This window comes from Pipistrellus kuhlii, unplaced genomic scaffold, assembly GCF_014108245.1.
Source record: "Pipistrellus kuhlii isolate mPipKuh1 unplaced genomic scaffold, mPipKuh1.p scaffold_m20_p_9, whole genome shotgun sequence".
Classification (NCBI taxonomy): Eukaryota; Metazoa; Chordata; class Mammalia; order Chiroptera; family Vespertilionidae; genus Pipistrellus; species Pipistrellus kuhlii.
In genome coordinates, this window is record NW_023425595.1 from 33,698,997 (window position 1) to 33,711,663 (window position 12,667).

A 12,667-nucleotide genomic window follows, 5' to 3' on the forward strand; every position below is an offset into this window, starting at 1 on the left:
TCAGCCAACTGATTTCTCTCCAATCAATGTTTCTCTCTCTCCTTCTCTTGGAAATCAATAAAAACATTAAAAAAAAAAAAAAGAATGAGTAGGCATGCAAATGATATAAGATGGGACAAAATGTAAATAATTTGATGGATTTAGAAAGGGAACACAGAAGTTCTCTGTACTATTTTCACAACTTTTCTATAAATTTGAAGCCAAGTCAAAATAAAGTTACCAAAAAAATGTTAAGAAAAGTAAAATAAACAGCCTATCTCTTGTATTGCCCAGTAAGACTAATTTTTGAGGAATACAAAACTCACTCAGGAAAAAAAAATTCCTAAGTATATCCAGTAAAAGAATTAAACAAGAATGAGAAGGCCTAATCTTCTCCACCTACCATTTTCAAGGAACTCAGGTCCTTTTAACACACTGGATTGTGAATCTTGCACTGGAAAGTAGTACTGAACATAACAATCTGCTTCTCCCCAGACTGTGGTCTGAAGAGGGACTAGCCCTTTAACCTTGTCTATGTGGAGCTCAAAGTGATGCTCCATCAATCCATTTCCTTGGTTTTCTGCCTATTAAACAAAACACAGAGAGACTGGTGAGCTGTAAACAGTAACTTGCTTAGAATATTGTTGCTTCTCTTATGAAGTCTGAGTATAGATGAAGAAATAAGCATAATTAATTGGCCTGTACTAAAATAGATATTTAGTTTTCATTATGTATAAATCTCACAACTGCTCATTGTAATCAAATCAAGCTGGATTTATTCTAGATTATGAGACTGTGAAACCTAGAATGTAATCCAGTACATTAATGAAGTGAAAAACAAATATGATTATCTCAATATAGGCAAAAAAAGGCATTTAATAAAATTTAACACCTGTTCCTAATTTTTAGTAAACTTAAGAATAGAAGGTTATTTTCTTAATAAAATAAGGAATATACATTTGAAATGAACAGGCATTAATTTAATACTTAAATGCTATTTTTGATGAAGTTAGGAATGATACCAAAACTATTTGTCAATGGTCTAGCCGATTTGGCTCAGTGGATAGAGCATCAGCTTGTGGACTGAGGGCCCTAGATTCGATTTTGTTCAAGGGCACGTACCTAGTTGCAGGCTTGATCTCCGTTCCTGGTCAGGACACATGCGGGAGGCAACCAATTGATGTGTCTCTCTCAAATCGATGTTTCTCTCTCTGTCTCCCCTCCCTCCCTTCCACTCTCTAAATATCAAAGGAAAATTATCCTCAGGTGAGGATTAACAACCCTTCTCCCCCCACCACAACAAAACTATTCGTCAATGGTAAGGACTATTTGGGGAGGTAGTGAATACACTGATAGTGAATAACTAATAACTAATAATGTAGTAGTAACTAGTAGTAACTTACCATGAGCCAGGCACTCTATTAAGCCCTTCACTTATATTAGCTAATTTAACATGCATAGCTAACAACAGTGGAACTAGGATTTGAACTCAGGTAGTCTAATTCCAGAGCCAAAGTTCTTTACCTCTATTCTGTACAGCAGACACTAGATAACTGATTATTAGGAATGTTCAAAAGGGGAAGACAGAACTCAGATAAGGTTCAGAATGTACGATTTATACATGTTTAACATTCAATACATTTGGACAGAGATTGCATTAGGTCTTTGCTTTGAAATCTAAAAACGCGCATCAGCAACACCTGCTCAAAAACCTTCCAACAGAAACAGAAACCTTACAATTTGATTTCCCAGAGAAGAAAAATATAGGGGGAAAAAGCCCTCTCCAAATTACAGTGCCTTCTCAAATTGGCCATACAGTATAATAGTAATTTAATAATTCAGTTCTGTAGATGCTGAATTGGGTGAGGGACTTATGAATGTAGGAGAAAAAACAACTGTATTTTATTGATATCCAACATTTCAAGGATTTTTATGCTCGTAGTAAATAATTTTTTCTAACTTTCTACACTACATAACACTTGGGAATATAGGTGATTTTTTAAAATTTGTGCTTTTATGTCATTTTTGAATAAAAATAAAACACTACTATCTATTGATAGACACTAATATTCAATAAAAACAGAAAAGTTTAGAGTTCATAACAAATAAATAATAACCTACTAATAGATACTTTCCTAATAATTCTTTCTTTGCTAGAAACATTAAATATTATTCAGATTCAGATGAAAAAATATAACATACTTAAATGGTGTGTAGACTGAGATTAGCTATATTGGACCCTAAGAGACAACAAATGTAAGATACAATAGGACATGATATTATGGACTTAAAAGTCAGAAGACCTATATCTGAACTCCAATTCTCCCATTCTTAGTTATGGGATTCTGGACAAATAACACAACCTCTTTGATTTTCTATTTCATTCTATATAATATGCTTAGTGTCCACTTGGCAAAGTCAATCAATCAAACAAAGTGTAATATGCTAATGATATGCAAAGGCCACTCAACCACTTGCTATGACGTGCACTGACCATCAGGAGGGCAGAATTTGACCAGTTAACCAGTTACTATGATGTGCACTGACCACCAGGGACAGATGTTCCAACTGGTAGGCTAGCTTGCTGCTGGGGTCCAGATGATCAGGACTGAGCAAGATGGGCTATACATGCCCTGGAGCCCTCCCATGGTCCCCTTTCAGATGGTCAACCTCCCATGTCTCTCCCTGGTCCCAATCATGCACTGGTGGAGTCCCTCAGCCTGGCCTGTGCCCTCTTGCAATCCGGGACTCCTCAGGGGATGTCAGAAAGCCAGTTTTGGCCTGATCCTGCAGGCCAGGCTGAGGGACACCACTGGTGCACAAATTTGTGCACTGGACCTCTAGTCAAGTATAAAAGAGAATGAAAATAATCTACTTCACGTAGGAAAATAATCATGATAAAGTACTTTCTTAATTGTACAGCACTATACAAAATAAATTACTTAGAAAAGCTAGGAACTTCACTCTAACTTTCCAACATGGATCTGGTCAAGAAAAACAGAGTAAGATTTTGCTGGCTTACATTTGGGATCACTCTTCATCCCAGAACCCCCATTTTTTTCCTGGATTGCCTTTAAAAGTTTTTTTAAATTAAGACTATTTTTTTTTAGAGCGGCTGAGGTTCACCCCAATATTTTAAAAAGGCAATTAAGTTAGTAAACTAGAGGATTAAGATCTAGTTGTCCAATTAGATTTTCTTCATAAATTCAAGGAGCTCAGAGGGATACAGATATGCATTTAAGCCATAAAAGAAAAATAATAATGTTTCCTTTGATCTATCATAAGCACTTAAGTTCAAGTATGTTCTTTTGTTAATCCTTCCATTACTGAAATAAGAATTTGGGGCAATGGTGTCACTAAAACATGTTAGATAAAATGAGATTATGTACTTAAAAAATTTGCTAAGAGAGTGCATTAAGTGTTCTTACCACACACACAAAAGGTAACTACCTAGGTGAAGTGATGAATATGTTAAGCAGCTTGATTTTGATAACCATTTTACAACAAATACATACAATCAAGTGTTCAGTCATTACCACTTCAGTGGATGCTTTAGATAGCTGGTCCAGTAAATGGGCAGGCCTTGGGTTGAAGGGAGGAAGTGTTCCTTCTTCATTTTTCAATCTCTGTAGTGCCATTATCTGATCTGAAGAACCCATAGCTAAAAAGACTCGAAGACTCCCGTTTTGCTGGCCTGAGAACACATCAATCACAGGCATGTAGCTGTCAACAGCAACAACTGGGAACTGAGCATCAAGCAGCAGGCGAGAAATCTTGGGATCTCTAAAGGGGAAGAAATTATACATGAACAAATAACAGTTATCAATTATGTCATAGAGTTGCTTCATTTCTTACTTGGCTCATTTTCTCAGTTTGTCAAAAATGTATCTACAACTAGAAAAGTAATAGTGGCTTGAGAAAACATGATTCTATTCATAATCCACCAAATAAAATTTACCAGGCATGATCTGGACAGGTGTCTCGGTTGGTTGGAGTGTTGTCTTATACACCGAAAGGCTACAAGATCAATTCCTGGTTGGGACACATATTATACTTAAGTTTTAGTTTGTTCCCCAATCCCAGGTGGGGGTGTGTATGGGAGGCAACCAATAGATGTTTTACTCTTACACTGACATTTCTCTCTCTATCCCTTCCTCTCTTCCTAAAAATCAATAAATATATCTTTGGGTGAGGATTATGGGGAACAAATACCAGGCAGTAAGTTCCAAATGTAGCAAATTGAAGGCAGAGAATGTGTCTGATTTATCTCAGTATCATCATGGTCCTCAGTAGAGGTCTTCTGAATTGCATTATTTTATAGGTAGGCAGTATGGTCAACTAGAAAAAGTATGGATTTTGGAGTCTAGTCGGTAAAATTTGGATAATATTACCAATAATATCACTTACTGAGTGCATACTATTTGATAAGCACTTTACAGTTTCTATAATCCTTCTAATATTGCAAAGGGTTAATATTATACACTATTAATAGACAATAAAAAGTCCAAATGCTCTTCATGCTGATCTTTACTCTGCCCTTACTAGCTGTATGACACTAAATAATCAATTTAATCTGTAAAATGTAGGTAATAAAACTTCCATCAGCTCAGTGGATAAAGCGAAGGTCTGCGGACTGAAAGGTCCCAGGTTTGATTCTGGTAAAGGGTATGTACGTTGGTTGCAGGCACATCCCCGATGAGGGGGGTGGGGTGGAGGTGGTGCAGGAGGCAACTGATCGATGTTTCTCTCTCATCGATGTTTCTAGCTCTCTCTCTCCTCTCCCTTCCTCTCTGTAAAAAAAAAAAACACCCAAAAAACAACCCAATAAAATATATTAAAAAAAAAAAAACTTCCATCAAAGGACTGTTGTAAGGAGTAAACTAAAATAACAAATATAGGATAACAACTGTGATGCCTGGCATAACTAGGTAAGTGCTCAATCATTGGTACCTAACATTGTTTTGCTCTTTCGGCAAAAGAATGGGGTCTAATGGAATGAGAAGGAAAGGGGAATATCAGACCAGACTAATATCATAACTAAAAAAGGAAGCCAAAGTCCAAAGCCTTCAGTTGGCAGTGGCATCTATGAGTCTGGCAGCACCCCTTAGCCTGTCTATTCTTTCCTATGTTGCCATGATAAGTACGTAAGCATTCAGAGGAGGCTTACTCATTTATTTTCCCACTAGATTCTTACAGTTGCTCCAGGAGGGAGACAGATGATCTATCCTTAGTCTCATTTTATAGATGATAAAAGGTTCATATGAGATATTCAAGCTCACAACAGTGCACCTTGAATCAAAACAGAAAATGAACAGTCTGTACTGCAGGTAGAAACAGCCTTCAGATAAAATCAATACCCCACCTAGGTGTTGGGTAGTGATAAGTGAGGTACAGTAATCAAATCTGAAGGTCTAAAAGACAATACTGAGCACAGAAATCTTTCAAATAGCTGATGTGAACAATACTAAAGTATTTTATGATAGAATAAACCATTAGTTTTGTGGTAACCTTTGGCAGTTGAGCTGCTTGGTGATGACGGTGGACTCTAGAGCCAGGCTCTCTGGATTCTACCTGTTCTACTACTTACGATATAATGACATGTTATGTAACTTCTCTGTGCCTCTGTTAAATCACCAGTAAAATAGGGAAAATAAAAGTTACCTGCCTCAGAGGATTGTTGTGAGGATTAAATGACTTGATGGGATAAGTAAAGTTCTTAAAATAGGGCCTGAAAAATGGTAAGCAGTTTCTATAAAATTGCTTTAACAAAGGAGAAAGAGCAAAAACTACGGTGAAATTGACAAATTCGTCCAAGGAATTACAGCCATGTTTTCAAACCAAAAGAATTCCTCTTCAGTCCATACAAAGTTAAAGATGTAAAATAAAGAATACTCCAAAAGATCCTATTTACTTGAATGACATGTAAAACTGATGGAGGGGGAGTTTCACCAGCCCGAGCAGCTTGTCCTGTCCTGGGCTCCGCACCTTGTTCCAAGTTTCGATTACCATCACATTGTTCTTAAGCCTTTCCAAGTATTTGGGAGACAGAGAGACAGGAATCACCTGGGGAGAGGAACAACAAGAAACAAAAGCCCACACCTGAGACAAAATAATTAACTTATACTTTTATTCAATACACATTTACTGAAAGCCTACTGTGTGCCTTGCACAGTGCTAAGAGCTGAAGACATTAAAATAAAATCCAACCTACATCCTTAGTTTGAAGCCACAGTCTGGTGTCAGAAACTAACATATATAAAGGCTAAATACAAAATGGCACGAATTCTCTGACGATAAAGGGGCTTCAAGGCTAGAGAAAGTTGTCAGACAAGTCAATCATGGTGCCTGCAAAGCTCATTCAATCTTCGTAAAACAAAATGACCCATTTGTAAACTCTTGGTAAAAGACTGATGTTTTTGGAACAAAAGTGACTACTGACTAGACAAGCACTGAGCACCTGATCAAAGGGCAGCCAATCCACTGGTTAGGGTGATATGGCCCAGTGAAGAAAGCTCTGGCCAATAGATACTATCTTACCTAATAATAGAGAAACATGTAAATTGGCCATACCTCCACTATGCCCACAGCCAATCAGAGTGAGTATGCAAATTAACACAACAAAGATGGCAGTTAATTTGCATACATACATGGGTCCTGGGAACTTCCTCAGCATCCAGGTCACTCCCAGCCAGCCATCGTAGTGGGAAGGAGCAGAGCCTGCAATTGGAGGAGGGCTGCTTCCCAAGCCTAAAGCCTGGGGCAGAGGCTTTAGGCTTGGGAAAGGGCTGAGCCTGGGACCAAATGCAGACCATCTGGAAGTCAGTGCTGGGTTGTCCATCTGCAGCCTGGTGACCTAGCACTGACTGTCTAGGCGGCTGAGACCCAGAGAGTGAGTCAGGGTCTGATCTGCAGCCTCAGTTGAAGCTATTGATTAGTGTACTTACCTCTTTCTTTCTCTCCCTCTTTCTTTTTAATCTTTGCCAGCAGCCAGACTTTTCTTTCTCTCCTAGCCTCTGTGGGGGCTTACTGTTAAGCCCTGCCTCTTTGATCAGGCCCAGAGATAGCCCTGGAGATGACGACTGGCATAGGAACTGGCCAATGAGAATCAAATCTGGGTGCTGTGGGGAACCATTGGCTGCCTTGGGGGCAGAACTTTTGATGTTGACTGGCATAGGAACTGACCAATCAGAACTAAAGGTGGGTGCTATTGGGGAGCCAATGGCTGTCTAGAAGGCGGAGCTTTTGACACTGACTGGCATAGAAGCTGACCAATGAGAATCAAATCTGGGTGCTGTAGGGAGCCAATGGCTGCCTAGAAGGTGGAGATTTTGATGCTGACTGGCATTGAAACCTACCAATCAGAACCAAATCTGGGTGCTATGGGGAGCCAATGGCTGCCTAGGACAGTGGTCGGCAAATTTCGGCTCACGAGCCATATGCAGCTCTTTGGCCCCTTGAGTGTGGCTCTTTCACAAAATACTACATGTGAGTGCGCACATACAGTGCGATTAAAACTTTGTGGCCCATGTGCAGAAGTTGGTTTTCAGCTCTCAAAAGAAATTTAAATTGTTGTATTGTTGATATTTGGCTCTGTTGATTAATGAATTTGCTGACCACTAGTCTAGGAGGTGGAGGTTCTGACACTAACTGGCATAGGAACCGACTAATCAGAACCAAATAGGCCAGCAGAGGAGGGCAGTTGGGGGCGACATCAGGCTTGCAGAAGAGGGCAGTTAGGGGTGATTAGGTTGGCAGGCAGAGGCAGTTAGAGCAATCAGGCAGGCTGGCTGGTGAGCAGTTAGGAGCCAGTGGTCCCAGATTGTGAGAGGGATGTCTGACTGTTAGTTTAGGCCTGATCCCTGTGGTGACAGTTGGACATCCTGTAAGGCAGGCGTCTTCAAACTATGGCCCACGGGCCACATGCGGCCCGCAGAGGAGTCTGATCCGGCCCGCCAGGTTTTTTGGGCAGTGAGCGCAGCTGAGGTGTTACAGTAGGAATTAGTAGTTCATATAGTCCGGCCCTCCAGCTCTATGAGGGACCGTGATCTGGCCCCCACTTTAAAAAGTTTGAGGATCCCTGCTGTAAGGGGTTCCCAATTGGAGTGTGTGCAGGCTGAGTTGAGGGAACCCCCACTCTGTGCACATATTTTGTGCACTGGGCCTCTAGTAATAAATAACAAGGCCAACTGTTCATCTGTATTTTCAGTGTAAAAGGCCTCCAGAATTGGCCAGCCAACTGTTAGTTGAAAGAAAAAAGATAAGTCACAAAGAGAACCAGAGCAGGTCAGTCAAATTAATAACAGAATCAAGGGCCCACTGATTTGAAGGAACCCAAACTTAGAATAACTAACAGGAGAAGAGAGAGAAACCTAGTGATGAAGCTAACAGAAAACATAAGAGGCAAAGGGGTAAAATCAGAAGAACAGATCTACTTTTGTATTTATCTAAGACACTTCAATTACATAAAGTACCATGACCAGATTTCTAGTCCTTGAAACCAAAAAAAGTACAATATAACACATAACCTAACTTACAAATAGGGAGATTTCAGAAAGAGCTTCTGGGAGAAAATAAACTTAAATGTTAAGGATAAGCAGGAGTTAACTAGCACTAAAAGCTCTGTCTAGTAGGAGTTATGAAAGTTGAGAGGAAATTCCAGGCAAAAATACATATAAAGACACAGAGGTAGGAAAATAGAATACTCAGGAAATACAAGTAGCTGAGCATAGCTAGACTATCTAATTCATATTATAATTTACTCAGAAGGGAAGAGTGGAAACTGGAGAGAATAGACAGTTCTTAGAGGATCTTATAGTTCCAAACAAGGATTTGGACTTTATCCTAAATGCTATGAAGAAACATTGAAAGGTTTGAAGCAGAGGAGTAAAATATTCAGGTTTGTGTTTTAGAAGTGCTTAGGAAGGAATGGACAGGGAGTGAACAGAAACAGGTAGCCAATCTGAAGGCTATTTAGAAAGAGAGAGAGGGCCAGAGATAATTAAGGTTGCAGTATCTATGGGACTTGGTGAATAATCCTATATAATAAAGAGGTAGCCGGGACCGGGTTGGCTCAGTGGATAGGGCGTCGGCCTGGGGACTGAAAGGTCCTGGGTTCGACTCCGGTCAAGGGCATGTACCTTGGTTGCAGGTGCATCCCCAGTAGGGGGTGTGCAAGAGGCAGCTGATCGATGACTTTCTCTCATCGATGTTTTTAACTCTCTATCCCTCTCTTTTCCTCTCTGTGAAAAATCAATAAAATATATTTAAAAAAATAAATAAATAAATAAATAAAGAGGTAATAAGCAAATTGACCCTCATGCCCTCACAAGATGGCCACTCCCACATCATCACAAGATGGCCTCCACAAGATGGCTGTCTCCATGTCATCACAAGATGGCTGCCCCCATGTTAGCACAGGATGGCCATCCCCACGTCATTACAATATGGCCAGCAGGGGAGGGCAATTGGGGGTGATCAGGCCTGCAGGGGAGGGCAATTGGGGAAAATCAGGCCAGCAGGGGAGGACAGTTGGGGGTGATCAGGCCTGCAGGGGAGGGCAATTGGGGGCAATAGGGCCAGCAGGGGAGGACAGTTGGGGGTGACCGGACTGACAGGGGAGCAGTTAATTAGGCCAGCAGAGAAGCAGTTAGGGGGTGATCAGGCTGGCAGGCAGGTGAGTGATTAGGAGCCAGCAGTCCCGGATTGTGAGAGGGATAGCCAACTGCCAGTTTAGGTCCAATTCCACAGGGATCAGGCATAAACCGACAGTTGGACATACCCCGAGGGATCCCAGATTGAAGAGGGTGCAGGATGGACTGAGGGACACCCCCCACCCCCAGGCCTCTAGTTATATAAGAAAGAGTAAACTTTTAGGTTCTACTTAGGTTTCTGAATAAATTATAATATGAATTAGGGCAGACAGCAGGAGGGAAACAGATTTGGAAGGAAAAATAAATTTAGATTTGGACACATTTGAATTTCTTCTTTCATGCACACATCTTTATTGAATACCTATGATATGAAAGGTGATGTGGTAGGTGCCAAGTTTAAATGCTTTTAAGACATCGATCGAGGTGGTGACAAACAGCAGGCAATAGGATATAGAGATGTGAAACTACTGGAGACTGTATGTCCTACAAAGAAGTGTAGAAAGCCATTTTCACATAAATGAGAGCTTAAGCTGTGAGAGTAGATGTGTTGACTGTGGGGAAAAGGTTGGTTTGGCCAGGCCAGTGTGGCTCACTGGTTGAATGTCGACCTATGAACCAAGAGTCAGTGCAGTTCCTGGTCAGGGCACATGCCCAGGCTCGATCCACAGTAGAGGACATGCAGGAGGCAGCTGATAGATGATTCTCTCTCACTGATGTTTCTATCTCTCTCCCTCTCCCTTCCTCTCTTCAAAATCAATAAACACATTAAAAAAATAAAAAGGTTGGTTTGGAAGAATTCCAACAATAAATAGGAAATAATTATTGTTATTTTTTTATTTAAAAAATATATATTTTATTGATATTTTTGCAGAGAGGAAGGGAGAGTTAGAAACATTGATGAGAGAGAAACAGCGATTCAGCTGCCTCCTGCACACCCCCTACTGGGGATGTGCCTGCAACCAAGGTACATGCCCTTGCCTGAGATCCAACCCAGGACCCTTGAGTGCGCAGGCTGATGCTGAGCCAAACTGGCTAGGGCAAATAGGAGATAATAAAGGTAAAAGAGAGAAGTGCTGGTGTCACCACCCTTTTCCTCTGACTCAATAACTAAAAAAGGACAGTTAAGTCAGGAAAAAATATAAGAGATTAGAGTTCCAAAGATCGAGAAAGAAAACTAAGTAATAGCATGAAATTTTAGAGAGAAAACAAGCAAAATGAGTACTGAAATAAGTAAAAAAATAAGTCAGTGAGGAAAAAAATAATAAAAAAGTAAAGGAGAGATTGGAGGAACAGAAAGAAAAAAGAGGAAGTTTACCTGGTCAAAGCCCTAGAGGAAGCAGCAAGGAATAGAATTCAGAATTCAGGCAAAAGAAATAGTGGGGAAATGAGACAGAACAGAAAGAAATAAAGATACAAAGTTTAAAAATGCTGGCAATATCTTTTCCTCTTCCCACTCAATAGTGGGACTGAATTTACATACCAGAAAATTACAAAGGTCCCTCCCAGGCTGTACATTCTAGATTTCTTTTACTGGTACAATGGCATTATGATTTGGGAAACATTCTTGTCTCCCATCTCCATACATCTCTAATAGATATGAAATGTTAAGATATGTAAAAAGTTACCTGAGAAAAGTTAAAGACTGGTTGTGTTGTGCTCCATGCGATGACAGATCTAGTGACTTCCTCTGTGCTGAAGAGTTTGCAATTTAAATAAACATTGCATGATGGTGGTTTCTCAGATTCTTCAGTAATGAAATCTTTCCCATCTGGCACCATCAAAAGCACATGTAACAGCAAAGCACTCTCTTCGGTTGACCCATTTGTCTTATTTATCAAATTATGAGAAGCTGGCATAGCCGTGATGGTTGAAGGATTTGGTGCAACAGGGCTTAGTGACTTTGGGTTGGGGAGTATCAAATTCTGTTCTTCCTTTGCAGTTTCTTCATGAACTTGATTTAGGTCCTGTAAATTTTTGGTGCAGGTAACATGTTGGCTAGATTCTGACGGTTTCTTATCTGGGCTTATAAGAGTAGAAAGTAGGGTATGTGAGGTGCTATTACTTAACTTAGTCTTGACACCACTGAAATCCTTATCTATAACAAGCTCCACAGTTACCTATAGAACACAAAAGACAGGGAGTAAGTAAGAATCTCTTCTAGAATCAGAATCAGAATTTTGAAGCTAGATGCAGCATTGGATTGTTAGGAAATAAAATAATTCATCGACAAATGCCAGAATAGTAAGAACATTAGTAGACTCCATATACATTACCTTACCAGGATTAAGAAAAGCTAGGGAGATGATTTATCAGTAATATAAGATGAACCTGGAACATCAACTTGTGCCAGAAAATAAGGATAGAGATATATTGAAAGGATACAGAATCCAGTTGAAGGGGATCCCATTGGCCAAGACTGGGACTATTGGAGCATCTAAATGAGTAACAGTAATGGATTACAACCAATTAAATAATGTAAGAACCCATGAGTCCACATCAATATAAATAAATTAATATAAATAAATATGGGAGAAAGGCCAACTCTTCCATATAGTAGAATGCTAATTAATAAATGTACAAAATGCCCTAGCCAGTTGGGTTAGTGGATAGTGTTGGCCTATGAACTGAAGGGTCTCGGATTCGATTCTGGTCAAGGGCACGTATCTCAGTTGCAGGCTCCTCCCTGGTCCAGGCCCTGATCAGGGCTCATGCAGAAGGCAACCAACCAATGTGCTTCTCTCACATTGATATTTCTTTCTTTCTTTCTTTTTTTTTTTTACATTGATATTTCTCTCTGTCTTTTCCTTTCTCTTCTACTCTCTCTAAAAATCAATAGAAAAATACCAAATGAGGCGGAAAAAAAAAAAAATACCAAATGAGGGTAAAAAAAAAAAAAAGAGGTTAAAAAACAAAATAAAACAAAATAAATGTACAAGGAATGGTGGAGTTAAGGTGGAATTAGGAAATCATCTTTCAATCATTATAGTTATAAGTGATTCAGATAAATCACAGTAGAGGACATTCTACAAAATAACTGG

At 39.8% G+C, this 12,667-nt stretch overlaps 1 protein-coding gene across 9 annotated transcripts in view; it reads right to left on the reverse strand.

The window, feature by feature from the left end:
* The window catches only part of C2CD3 (C2 domain containing 3 centriole elongation regulator), a 109,454-nt gene that overhangs the window by 59,009 nt on the left and 37,778 nt on the right, over positions 1 to 12,667 (reverse strand). For all 9 annotated transcript variants that reach the window (XM_036426802.2, XM_045577602.1, XM_036426799.2 and 6 more), the window contains 4 exons: positions 11,255 to 11,746; positions 5,891 to 6,042; positions 3,516 to 3,762; positions 383 to 563 (listed from right to left, as the gene is read on the reverse strand). In XM_036426802.2, coding sequence (XP_036282695.1) covers positions 383 to 563; positions 3,516 to 3,762; positions 5,891 to 6,042; positions 11,255 to 11,746 — 1,072 coding nt within the window. The remainder of the gene's footprint in view (positions 1 to 382; positions 564 to 3,515; positions 3,763 to 5,890; positions 6,043 to 11,254; positions 11,747 to 12,667) is intronic.